The sequence below is a fragment of the Podarcis vaucheri genome, assembly GCF_965113315.1.
Source record: "Podarcis vaucheri genome assembly, chromosome: 1".
Lineage (NCBI taxonomy): Eukaryota > Metazoa > Chordata > Lepidosauria > Squamata > Lacertidae > Podarcis > Podarcis vaucheri.
In genome coordinates this window covers 44,946,490-44,959,815 of record NC_138759.1, presented here as the reverse complement: position 1 = coordinate 44,959,815, position 13,326 = coordinate 44,946,490, and the positions used below count along the sequence as shown (strand labels likewise).

Sequence of the window (13,326 nt, the reverse complement as noted above, 5' to 3'; positions counted from 1 at the left end):
AATAAGGGATAGCAGTTCAACTCCTAGCCTAGGGATTTATTAAACTCACCCCAAGGCAAAACACACATTTTGGCTACCTAGCTAATTAGCCAGTAGTCTTGAAAGCAAAAAAAAGGTAGAGATAACATGCCACACTTCACACTCAGTAGAGCAGCTCCCTAAATCAAACATCAGCTGGAGAAAAACCTAGGATAGAACCTTTGTCATCCGACAGCCCAGGCAGATATAAACTAGGACTAGGGAGGATTTATTTAAAGCTTTTGCTCTGCAGACCAACTTGTTTTGCATGCATGAGGTCCCAAGTTTGAACCCGTACACAGACTCCCTGTGAAGGAGGTTGGGAGGAGGCTGTCAACACAGGCACACCTGAGATTGTCCGGGATTCACACTGTCTGTGTTGGGTGCCTTTGGTAGTCAAGCCAGAAATTGTGGCTTCTATGGTTCTGTCTCTTCTGGCTCGGCTGTTGTGTGGCCAAAGAAGCCCCCATTCCTACAAAAAAGAGTGACGTGAAGCCTGCCATTCTACACAATGCACAGCTGAGGTGTTCCACAGCAGAAAAGGCAAGTCCTACATGGGTAAGAGGTTATAGGTATATTGACCACACAGCTGTTAACCAGCACCACTTTTCCTTCTGTTGTGGGATCTCACCATTAAAGCTGTTGAAATTATCAACAAATGTGGGGGCTCGCAGCTTGGGGGTACTTCTGGATTCTTTCCTGTTCCTTGAGGCTCAGGTGGCCTCAATGGCACGGAGTGCCTTCATCAGCTTTGGCTAATGGCCCAGCTGCTCCCCTATCTGGATAGAGATAGCTTAACTTCTGTTGTCTCTGGTAATGTTTAGGTAAAATAAAAACTGTTCAGTTCTATTTGGATAATGCAGATGCATATTGTTTTTATGTAAACCGCTTAGAGACTTTTATTACATTAAACAGCATAAAAAGTTACCATATTTTTCGCTCTATAACCACAAGACGCACCTAGTTTTTGGAGGAGGAAACAAGAAAAAAAATATTCTGAATTTCAGAAGCCAGAACAGCAAGAGGGATCACTGCACAGTGAAAGCAGCAATCCCTCTTGCTGTTCTGGCTTCTGGGATAGCTGCGCAGCCTGCATTTGCTCCATAAGACGCACACACATTTCCCCTTACTTTTTAGGAGGGAAAAATGAGTCTTATAGAGCAAAAATACGGTAATTAATAATTAATAAAATATTGAAACTTGTGTTTACTTTTGCAATTATATATTCTGTGAGCGGTGAAGTCAGCTGTATGCAGTTTCTGAACTTCAGTGTTATTGTCATAAATAAGTTGTGACATCTGTATTGTGTTATCTGCTGGCAAATGCAAGAAGAACTAGCATAAGTCCTGTTAAATGAATAAATATCACGAGAACTGTTGAGATATGTGAGCTTGTATGCTGCATTATGCAACAGTTGTAGTGGCTTACCATGGTCTTGGAACGCTAAATGTTGGTGTATAGCAAAGCCAATTCACATTTTCCTACATTATTCCTGTATCACTTGTGCTATTATGTATCCCTGTCAATGAACTACTTATATTAGATTCTAGAATAAAGAGCTCTCATATCACGTTAGATAGATGATTTTGTAAAAGTCAGTGGAACAGCTTCCTCGTTGACTTGTTTGCGATGGACCCCTCTGTGGGATTCTCCGGCATTGTTCTAGAATGCATGTTTAGTTCTCACAATGTGTCAGCTTGGTCTCTTTGGCCTCACAGTTGCCTCATATGAACTGAGTTTATAAACTAGGATACACCTATCTCTTTCCTGCAGCTGTACATTGCAGGGGAAGATCAACAAGGTTGGGCAAACCTCCTTTTGCTACTTCTCCTTGACAAACCCTTCCAAGAAGCCCCTGGGTTCCCAAGGATGCTATTAGAAAACCACCAATATTCAGGCCAGGTCTTTCTCATCTCTTTGCCAGGGGGCTAGATGCAAGGCCAAATAAAAAACAATTTTTTTCTTTTGCAACCCGAATTATAATCTCTGCTGATAAAATTTGATAAGACTTAAGTGAAACCATTTGAACATTTTTTTATCACATGATGTTTAATTTTGTTCTGTTACCTAGTTGGACAGTCATGGGAACAAACTTTGAAAATGTAATTCCACAATGAAATATACCACAATGACTATTGGTATAGAATTTAAAAAGGACACGAGCAACCTGATCTTCCAAGCACATGCATTGACAGGCATTACAGGTCAACCCAATATAAGCCGCAATAAAAAAATCCCCATGAAAAGAAACAGGATCCTGTGAGTTTATTACTTTATATATATATTGTAAACCACCCTGTCATCCTTGGATGAAGGGCAGTATAGAAATTGAATTCACAACAACAACAACAACAACAACAACATTTTTTTAAAAAAAGGACTTCAAATAGATATGATTATGCTAAATAGTTACATTCTGTTTTGGAACAGCTGTGCGTTAGGAGGCAACTTTGCATGAGGAGAGGCTTGTTCTATGGCCTCAGAGCTGGGTACAAGAGAGGATGGCAACTGCACAGAGCTGGCAACGCCCCTCTATTTGCGATATCTGGAGAAAGCTCTGCGGTTGGATCATTTTTTACGTCAGACTTCCGCTATCTTCAACAGGAATGTATCCAGGTACTAGAAGTTTTACCTTACTTCGATTTGGGAACACGTAGAAAAGAGGCATATTATTGTTTTCATCTTAAGTGTGTGGGATGCTTGAATTCTGACTTTATTTTATGGAAAGGAGCTTTTACCCCTCTGCATGCCCCAATTCTCCCCCCCCCCCAAAGATCAGTTCCTAAGGGTTAAGGGACTCTTGGGATATAGTGGAGGGTGATGCAGATGAAGGGGGTCAAACAGCAACTGCAGATTTTAATCAGCAGAACTGGGTGGGGATTAACATTCCTCATCCGGTTTGGCCCTTAAACTGTAGTAGAGAATGACAGTAGGTGATTTAAAAAAAAAAAATGCAACCAAATTTATAATTAGTTTTCACATATGAGTGGTTTATGTAAAATTTCTGAAAAATTTGAAGCCATGGAAGCAAAAGGTTTCCTTTTGGGAGGAAAAGGAAATAATTGTGCAAAACTGAAACATGCTTAACTTCCTTATAAAACCTGAACTTCCTACAATACTTTAAGAGCATGAAATGTATCATGTTTAATTTAGTTAGAATTTTAAATTGTACTCTTTTTTCATATGTGAAATTATAAATGGCTTAATCTTGTCCATAATATAATTACAAATATATCCAGTGTTGGGGGATGGAGCAAAATGAGCATTTGCTGAGATGGAGTGTGGTTGTTTATTTATACCTCACTTGTCCTTTTTGCTGTAATAACTATTATTTTAAACTTTATTGTAGTGATGAAAGTGAAGATGGATTGGATGACAATCCTCTGCTTCCTCAGCCTGGGGGTCCCTTGATACAAGTTAAAGAAGAACCTACAAGCTCCTTGCTTGGGGAGTCATCCGGAGCAGGAAGTTCTGGAATGTTAAACACGCATTCGCTCAATGGAGTGTTGCAATCTGGTAAATGTGCTTTACAATTAATTTTAGTTTGCATTGGGTGAGTAACCTGGCCTTCGACAGTAGACATATGTTTGGGACAAGGACCAATATGCTTGCCAAATGCAGAACTTTCAAATGGATGAAGGCTAGTAGCCTTTGTTATCACTGTGTATGTATTTTTTGTACTTAGGACAGGGATAAATGCTTTCTCCAGCTAAATCTGTTGACTCATGTGAATAATACCATTTTTTATCTTACTGTGTTGTTTAAACAGAGCCAAAAGCAGAAAAAGGGAATCTATACAACTTTTCCAAATTGAAGAAAAGCAGAAAGTGGCTAAAGGTGGGAGTTTTATTATTCTGAAATCCAAATGTGTTTACATTGCTACTTCTATTGCATTATTTTATGATGTAGTTACAGAAATCAGAAAGCTTTCTAAAAAGAGTGAAGCTGTCAAAACACCTCACCATCTGTTAAAACTTCTTGGCTTCATGGAATTGAGAGGAATTAATTTTGTTAATCCTACATTACAATCTCTGATATCTGTGCAGTTGCTTGCTTAGAATTGTAGCATTATTTACCTGGTCAGTTGCCCTAGAGTGATGAGAAAGGCATCAAAAGAATCTCTGAACGAGTTGGGCAGGGTGGAGATAGGGAATCCTGACATGGGAGTTTCAAAATCTTGGCGGGCATTGAGAATGTATACTATTTTTTCTTATTACTATAATAAAAGTTTCTTAGGATTGCAAGCAGGTGAGGTAGTGGGAAGATATGTTAGGAAATATTAAGGGGCTTAGGGTGGTCTGTAGAAGGTGTTACTCATTTTTTTCATAACCTAGCAGTCATAAACAGGCAGGCATTTTAAAGGAATTATTGTACACTAATCTGGTCATCTTGCTCGCTCTTACTGACCTAAAATCCTCTCAATTTTGGCAGAGCATTCTCCTGAGTGATGACTCCAGTGACAGTGAGTCAGCAACTGATGAGGATGGGGAAGAAGGGGATGAATTTACTCTATCTAGGGAAGAACTTCACAATATGCTGCGACTGCACAAGTACAAGAAACTGCATCGAAGTAAATACAGCAAGGATAAAGAGGTAAAATTCTAGAGCGTAATTTGTCCTTTGCCAACAATTTTGGAGAGTAGCTTTGCCAACCTGTGCCCTTCAGTACAAAAACCAGGCTTTTCATCCGGTTAGTCTTTGTTTTTAGAGCAGTGAAAACATTGCTGGCTTGCAAAGAGGCATGGGGTCATTATTTTGCTCATCCCAGCTTCTTAGTGTGACATACAAAAGAACACAGCTTTCTTTTTCATACTGCGGATTTTCCAGCTTAGCTGTGTTCCTTAAAGCATTTCTTAAGTAAAATACATATTTATAACAATTGAAGTCTGCTTCAGTTACAGCAGTACCAGTATTACAGCGCAGGTTTGCTCTCCACATATGATCCTTACTATGAGCAACAGCGCCATCTCATAGGACCCAAGAAAAAGAAGTTCAAAGAGGACAAAAAATTAAAAGGTAGGCATTGTATTGATATACTTTCTTAAGATTTTATAAGGGTAGACTTCCTTTCCTATTGGGCTTCTAAACTTTTGTTTTTTCCTTCACTCATCCTCCCCCAGTGTATTATACAATACTTATTTCACAGACTTGCATTCATGTTCTAGTTAATTATCCAGGTATATGTAACATCTTGATGCATCTTTGCCAAATCTTTGCCACAGCTCAATTTGACTTCCTCATTGTGCTTATCTTCTTTAATGTTTGTGAATAGAATTCCATTTTAGAGAGGAAAAGTTATTTTGTGCTCACAAGATATTTCTGTATAAAAATGAAGTGAGGATTGTTCAGTCTCAGTAATTAAGCCTTCACGTGATTTAACTGCAGACCTGCAGAGCAGTGAAGAATTAGCAGATGTTATACATAGGATCAGGAGCAGGTTTCAAAGCAGTCCTCTTGCTATCTGTTATCGGAAGGAATAGAGCAAAAAATCATGAATGAATAATAGTGGCCTCAGTTTGTTAAAGGGTAGACTAATCATGTGGCCTTCTGTTCTCATGAAGCTAAGTTGAAAAAGGTGAAAAAAAAGAAGAGACGGGATGAAGAACTCTCGTCTGAGGAGTCTCCACGGCGCCATCACCACCAGACCAAAGTTTTTGCCAAGTTCTCTCATGATACCCCTCCACCAGGGTCCAAGAAAAAGCATTTATCCGTTGAACAGTTGAATGCTCGCCGGCGCAAAGTATGGCTGAGCATTGCTAAAAAGGAGCTGCCAAAGGTGAGCTTTGTCAGTAAAAAAGAGTGAAATTAATACGTTTGGCTGGCAGATCCAGCAAATGCAGGAATGCAGAATAAGGTAAGGTAGAAGGCCAGGCTAATATTTTATCATTGGTCAATTGCAGGGTTGGCAATATTGGCTTATAGCTGTCTGCTTTGAGGGTGTATTTACTTTTTACAATTACTTTTCTGGTTTTGATTTAAATAAGCAACCTTTTGCTTGCCTAGAAAGAAGCAGTAAACCAATATGGCAAAAAGGGTGAAAGAGAGGGACGTATTCAAGTTCATAGAAGGGAGCGCATGTAAAATCGAATCTCTTTGATGTGATATAACTATGAGTTGATGTAGAGAAGAAATAATTGTCCGTGTTGTGGACTGGTTTACGGGAATGGGCTAGAACCTCAGGAATAATGAGCTTACATTCAGGGGTCTCCTGTTAAGGCTTCAAGGCCGGTGTCACAAGGTAATTGGGTGGAAGAGATGAACGCCCATGGTCTATGTTTCCATAAAACCTGGATTGGTGGGAGCTCTCGGCAGCCAGCCAAGCCGAGGTCAGCGTCTATTTGGGTTTTTGACAGCAACTTGTTCTGTTGCACAGCCTACTGAGATTTCAGTGTAAGCATTCGTTAATTAGCTGGATAAGTTAGTGTTTGTTGTTTTCTTACCTTCTGAGCTATTTTAATCATGTGTAATTATTTGGAATTTTTCTCTCTTGTAGAGTTTTGTTTTAGTAAGGTCTGTGTATGATTTTAAGAAATTTGGTCCGGTCTGAGTTCCTAAACCCTTTAATTTAAACCACACTTTTTGGAGCAAGGGTCATCCACCACCTATGTAGTTGAAAGAAAGAGTAACAAGTGTAGAGTGAAACATAGTCATTTTACCATAGGAGGAAAAATTGTTTTCAGGAATTAAAGGCAAACAACATACCGTATTTTTTGCCCCATAGGATGCACTTTTCCCCCTCCAAAAATGAAGGGGAAATCTGGGTGCGTCCTATGGGGCGAATGCAAGCCTCGCGCGCCGGGCAGGAGGTCCCACCGGGTGCGCGAGGCTTGGGGTGGCAGCCTGTCGCCCGAAGCACGGGGAGCCCTCCGGAGGGCTCCCCGTGCTTTGGGCGAGTGTCTGCAAGCCTTGCGCGCCCGGCAGGAGGTCCCGCCCGGTGCGCGAGGCTTGGGGCGGCAGCCCGTCGCCCGAAGCACGGGTGCCCTCCGGAGGGCTCCCCCTGCTTCGGGCGAGTGTCTGCAAGCCTCCCGTGCCCGGCAGGAGGTCCCACTGGGCGCGCAAGGCTTGGGGCGGTCGCCCGAAGCACGGGGAGCCCTCCGGAGGGCTCCCCCTGCTTCGGGCGAGTGTCTGCAAGCCTCGCGCGCCCGGCAGGAGGTCCCGCCGGGTGCGCGAGGCTTGGGGCGGCAGCCTGTCGCCCCAAGCACGGGGAGCTCTTCGGAGGGCTCCCCTTGCTTTGGGCGAGTGTCTGCAAGCCTCGCACGCCCGGCAGGAGGTCGCACCGGGCGCGCGAGGCTTGGGGCGGCAGCCTGTCACCCCGAAGCACGGGGAGCCCTCCGGAGGGCTTCCCCTGCTTCGGGCAGGTGAGCGCAAGGCTTGGGGCGGCAGCCAGGGCTGGGGGGGGGGAAATATTTTTTTTTAATTCATTTCCCCCCCAAAAAATGAGGTGCGTCCTATGGGCCGGTGCGCCTTATAGGACGAAAAATACGGTACTTCCTTGGTGATATTGAGCTTAGCTTTTCAGGGGGGGGGGTGTTTATCTGTGTTTTATTTAGCTGTAGCATGCCCCATAGCTTGATCATTTTTATAATAGTCAGCTGTCTATACAACTCACACTTTGATATTGTAATTCAGATCTATTTGGAAACAGTAAAATTACTTTTTAAGAATGTGACCAAGCAATGATTTCTTTAACTCTTTCTTCTTTTTAGGCATACAAACAAAAGGTTTCTGCCCGAAACCTGTTTTTAAGCAACAGTCGAAAGGTAAGATGCATCATACATTATTTTAATACTAAGACAAGATGGAAATTTACTGTATGTGAAACCTTTCAATCTATATTATTCTGTTTGTGTATTATGGGAGTTTATATTCCATCATTCAAATTACCGTGGGCTTACAATACTAAATCAGAAATTCAACCCAAATCATTAGAAACATAAAACCCCTAAAGACCAAAAAAGCAGATAAAGCAATTGAAGTAAAGATGTTGGAAAAATTAAAAGGGGGTTGTCTGTGCCATCAACCTAGGCACTAGGCAAGCCTCCTAGAGCATTCCACAGTTTTGTGCCATTACTAAAAGAACAAAAAACAAAACCCTTTCTCCCGTAACCACCTGTTGCACCTCAGATCACAAGGGAACCCAGAAAAAGACATCTTGATTGTGTGGAGACAGGCAATATTTCTGATATACTGGTTCCAAGCTGTGAAAAGTTTTATAGGTCAAAGCTGAATTTGCCTGTAAGCTAACCTGGTGCCAGTGAAGCTCATGAAGCACAGGCATAATATGACTCTTAATGCTCATTCTTAGTCTGCTATCTTGTAGCAGTATTTTGAATTAGCTGCCATTTCCAAGCAGCCTTCAAATTCCATCTTTCCTACCTTTCCCTTGGTAGCTGGCTCACCAGTGTATGAGAGAGGTGCGTCGAGCAGCTATCCAAGCCCAGAAAAACTGCAAGGAGACTCTACCGAGGGCACGGCGCCTTACGAAGGAGATGCTTCTTTACTGGAAGAAATACGAGAAAGTGGAGAAAGAACACCGCAAAAGAGCTGAGAAGGAGGCACTGGAGCAGCGCAAACTGGATGAGGAGATGAGAGAGGTGAGACTATATCACAGATAGATTAAAACTTAGGCAGCAGAACCGAGATATCAGCTGCAGTCATTGCAGTGCTCCATATGTCAAGAGAAGAAACACGCTGCACTCCAGTTTGTATTTCTTTTTATGATTGTGATCTAACTGCTTTTGTTTAATTCCCAGCTAAAAAAATATGCCATGCTCCTCTCAGTGTTACTTTTAGATTACCTGGCTGCCCAGGTGTTCTTGAACTCCATCTCAGCCAAAAGCAACTGGTGGGCCAACCTTTTCTCACCCTTGACCTCGGGGAAATACTTTTAATGTTTCTGGATACATTGGTACAGGTCTGAGTGATACCTTTTAAGTGCATCTGATAAGCCAGGTGTCCTTTGGCCTGCATAGCACAATTTTCTGTGCTAGGGTGCTGGTTTCCTTTAGTTGAGAAATAAGATCTCTTTACATGCCCTGAACAGTAATCTTTTACTGTGTCAATATGCAAGCCACTAAAGAAAGGCCTGGCTGTGTTTCTCATCAGCTGAAAATGTCTTTTGTTTTTGTTGCCGTCTAAGCTCTATTTTCTGTTTTAATTTTTGTATAATCCAGCCAAGGTCTACTTTACCTTATAAACATATGGTGCCTTTTCATAAGATTTCATCTCAAGGTTAGCAAGAAAGAACAATTTTTTTGCAGTAGTAGAGTCATTGTCATCACTTTGATATTAAAATGGTACAAGGGTATAATTAAGTCTTCAATATGTTTACAGTCATCAAAATTACCTGTATTGTTTTAACTTCTTTTGAGGTTACTTTAGTATATGTCCTGCAAAAGTGAGCACTTTTGTGATTTCCTGTGTCCTTCTGTAACTTATTTTAGGCTAAACGGCAGCAGAGAAAACTTAACTTCCTGATTACGCAGACTGAGCTGTATGCCCACTTCATGAGCCGCAAACGTGATATAGGACACGATGGAATCCAGGAGGAAATCTTGAGGAAACTTGAAGACAGTTCTATCCAGAGGCAGATTGATATTGGTGGAGGAGTCGTAGTCAACATTACCCAGGAGGATTATGGTAAGGAGTTGAACTGAACTCCGGCATGATTTAGGTGAATCATGCAAGTCATTGCTGTATTGCAGGCTTTTGGATATGTATGTGTTTGACCTATCCATGAAGGCTTGAGATTAATCCATGTGGATTTTTTTCTTTTTCCATATTTGGTGGTATTTTCAGATAGTAACTACTACAAGGCTCAGGCCCTGAAGAATGCCGAAGATGCCTATCGGATTCATCAGGCCCAGGTAAGTACTCAGAAAGAACAACGGAGTAAAGTGTTCTGGAGTGCCTGGGACAGGAACGGGACACTTAAGCTTGCCTTATATATTACTAGGTTTAGTCTGTGCACCACAAATCTGTTAATTTGGAATTCTGTGTCTATCGAAGCTATGAGAAAGCTGGCTTCTGCTGATTTTAAAGCAAGAGCAAGTGAAAGGGAAATATAAGTACAATGAGTTTGTTAACCCTGATTCTACTCATGTAGAAACTACTGAGGTTTGTCCACTGGTAATGGCGTTCCACTAAGTTTTCATGGGGTTATAACCTTTCCCCCCCACACTTCTCCTTGTTTAGACACGGTCATTTGATGAAGATGCTAAGGAGAGTCGGGCAGCAGCCCTTCGGGCTGCCAACAGGTCTGGCAGCGGCTTTGGAGAAAGTTACAGCCTTGCCAACCCATCTATCCGGGCAGGAGAGGACATTCCACAGCCTACCATTTTCAATGGTAAACTAAAAGGTTACCAGCTGAAAGGCATGAACTGGCTGGCCAACCTTTATGAGCAGGTATGCAATTGTTACTTGAAGCTAGTTCTTTGAGAGGAGTTCCTTTTTGGTAGAGCTCCAGGGAAAGGGATGCATTGCAAATAGATGAACTGGGCTCATAGTCTTGTAATTAAAAAATCCTTTCTAAGGACAACTCAAGATATGGTATCAGGGATAACCTGACAGATTATCAGATATTATGGAACTTTCAAGTGGCACCTGATGTTTGAGGGAGGATAGCGGGCTTCAGTAATTTACTGATTTTCTAGCTGTCTCTTGGGCATTTTAGTCTGTCTTGCTCAGACTAGACTTGTAAAGTGGCTGTAACTCTTGCAGGGCATCAATGGAATCCTGGCAGACGAAATGGGGTTGGGTAAAACAGTGCAGAGTATTGCCTTGTTAGCGCATCTGGCTGAGGTAGGTGGATTCTTTGTCTTTTACAACCCCTGTACTTAATATGTGGTTTAAATGGGCCTCAGCTTACACATTTCTGCATTGACATCTATTTTCAGTCCATACATCACCCAAATTGACCTGCTTTGCTATTCTTAAGTGCCTTTCCAGGACTCATATAGCTGCACATTTTCTGTGTTCCTGGTATTAGTCAACCCCCTCCTGATCTATAGCCCTACTGCTCCATTATCTTAACTGAGCTTTGTATATATTTTTCTACATAATTTCCTCATAGCCTATATATTTTCTTTATCCACAATATTTCATTTTAATGTTGTTTCGGATATTGCTTCATTCAGTTAAGTTCTCTTTCCTCTTCCAGAGAGAGAACATCTGGGGACCCTTTTTAATTATTTCACCGGCTTCCACCCTAAACAACTGGCATCAGGAGTTTGCCAGATTTGTTCCTAGGTTTAAGGTAACAAGCATTCTTGAAATGATTCCACAGTTAACTTCCTGTTCTATTATATGCTTAGACTGAAAATTGAGAGGGTGTAAGAAGTGTGTTGGTTCATTCTCTCCCCTCTTCTCCCCGGCCTTTTTAGCTGTAATTTCCTAATTGTTTTCTAAATTTCTGGTGAATAACCTTTTTGGGGTCTTAGTACACTGAGAGGATTGTCCCATCACCCCAGTGCCTAGTCCACAAGTCCTCCTAGATGTTTTATCTTGTTTTTAATATTCTGTTGGGAGCCGCCCAGATAGGTGGGGTATAAATTTATTATTATTATTATTATTTCACACTATACATAGCAGCTGCCTTTACCACCATTTTTCACGGTAAGCATGTAAAGTGTGGAGGGAAGAGAACATGTCCCTAAGCAAGATGCAGACAACAGCCAGAGGAGTGCAACTCCTTGGTATATGTACTATGTCTGTTTGGGGACTGTATGTCTTTACTTCACACTTTACATATTTATCAGAAAAATACCACAATTTTCATGTGGTTGTTGCATAAAGTGAAAAGCGCCCTAGAGAAACTATACTGTACATACTCATAATTTGTTTTATGCTGTTCCTATCTTTATCAGCAGATGGCAGCGTAGCATTAAATGTATTACATTTGAAAGAGAAATTGATGCTGGAATCAACTTTCTATTCTTGTTCAGCAATATCTTACAAATAGGATCTGTGCTTTTAGAAGTATTGTTGCATTTTTCTTTTACACTATGAATTGCACTCTGATTTCAGCCTGCCTTCATAAAAAATAATGCTTTATTGGATTTTTTTTGGGGGGGTGTGTGTGTTTTGCTTAGGGCAGAAATATGAAATAGTTCCACTTCTCTTCAGATTTGTTAGAAAGCACTTTCTTGACATTTGTTTGTGTGTCCGTCCTAGGTGCTACCTTACTGGGGAAATCCCCATGACCGAAAAGTGATCAGGAAATTCTGGAGTCAGGTACGTCTTAACTTATTTTAAAAGCCTTTCTGGTACTTGTTCATTTACAATAGACTATGAAAATATATTCCCAAAGGACAAATGATAAACGTATCCATTATGCTGTTCCCATTTTCAGTTTTAGTTTAATATTCATCTTCCCTACGATACCTACCTCTGTGTTTCTTCTAAATCACATATTGTACAGCCTTCCTAGTGTAGTGGTTAAGAGCAGTAGTCTCATAATCTGGTGAACCGGGTTCGCGTCTCCGCTCCGCCACATGCATCTGCTGGGTAACCTTGGGCCAGTCACACTTCTCTGAAGTCTCTCAGCCCCACTCACCTCACAGAGTGTTTGTTGTGGGGGAGGAAGGGAAAGGAGAATGTTAGCCGTTTTGAGACTCCTTAAAGGGAGTGAAAGGCGGGATATCAAATCCAAACTCTCCTCCTTCTTCTTAAGTCCCAGTTCTCACTAGTCCACATTATATATCCTATATTTCTCTTGCCCAATTGCAGCATTTATGCTTACTCTCCCCTTTCCTTGTGTGCTTCTGTTCTGAACTTCTGGGAATGTCCCTTCCCTGCTCCAACATTTGAGCTCTTCTTATGAAAGAATATGCTACTACTTTGGCCCTGACTCTTAGAACAATGTAAGTGGAAGTCTGACTATAGCAAGCAGATTGCTTCCTGAGTGGTAGAACTACATGTCATGGTTTAAATCATTATGATACAGGACCTTCTAGTTAGGAAATTGGAGGTATACTTATCGTTTGGGGCATAGATCCCCACAATCAGCCATTTTTCCCCTTGGAACCCAATTTGTACAATCAATATTCTTCCCTCATCGTCCTTAAAAATTAATTTTGGGTCATGCTTCTCTTTTACATATATTACCACGCCTCTCTTTTTGTTTGAATCTGACGCGATAAACTCTTGGCCCAGTTTTTTATTACTTAAAATTCTTTTATGCTTTTTTGCTACATGCGTTTCTTGCAAGCATATGATATCTAGGTTTCGTTTAATCAAAACATGGTTAACTTTTCGTCTCTTGTTTAAATTGTTCATCCCATTAACATTCCAGGAAAATACTTTCAGGTT

At 41.3% G+C, this 13,326-nt stretch overlaps 1 protein-coding gene across 3 annotated transcripts in view; it reads left to right on the top strand.

Annotated features, from left to right (window-relative positions):
- INO80 (INO80 complex ATPase subunit) overlaps positions 1 to 13,326 on the top strand; it is a 57,839-nt gene that overhangs the window by 5,707 nt on the left and 38,806 nt on the right. For 2 of the 3 annotated variants that reach the window (XM_082239264.1, XM_082239263.1), the window contains exons 2-15: positions 2,449 to 2,634; positions 3,368 to 3,534; positions 3,788 to 3,855; positions 4,450 to 4,611; positions 4,914 to 5,034; positions 5,580 to 5,794; positions 7,725 to 7,778; positions 8,409 to 8,612; positions 9,462 to 9,657; positions 9,817 to 9,884; positions 10,213 to 10,422; positions 10,738 to 10,818; positions 11,177 to 11,272; positions 12,190 to 12,249. In XM_082239264.1, coding sequence (XP_082095390.1) covers positions 2,492 to 2,634; positions 3,368 to 3,534; positions 3,788 to 3,855; positions 4,450 to 4,611; positions 4,914 to 5,034; positions 5,580 to 5,794; positions 7,725 to 7,778; positions 8,409 to 8,612; positions 9,462 to 9,657; positions 9,817 to 9,884; positions 10,213 to 10,422; positions 10,738 to 10,818; positions 11,177 to 11,272; positions 12,190 to 12,249 — 1,845 coding nt within the window. In that variant the 5' untranslated portion in view covers positions 2,449 to 2,491. The remainder of the gene's footprint in view (positions 1 to 2,448; positions 2,635 to 3,367; positions 3,535 to 3,787; positions 3,856 to 4,449; positions 4,612 to 4,913; positions 5,035 to 5,579; positions 5,795 to 7,724; positions 7,779 to 8,408; positions 8,613 to 9,461; positions 9,658 to 9,816; positions 9,885 to 10,212; positions 10,423 to 10,737; positions 10,819 to 11,176; positions 11,273 to 12,189; positions 12,250 to 13,326) is intronic. The other variant, XM_082239265.1, reaches the window with a different exon arrangement.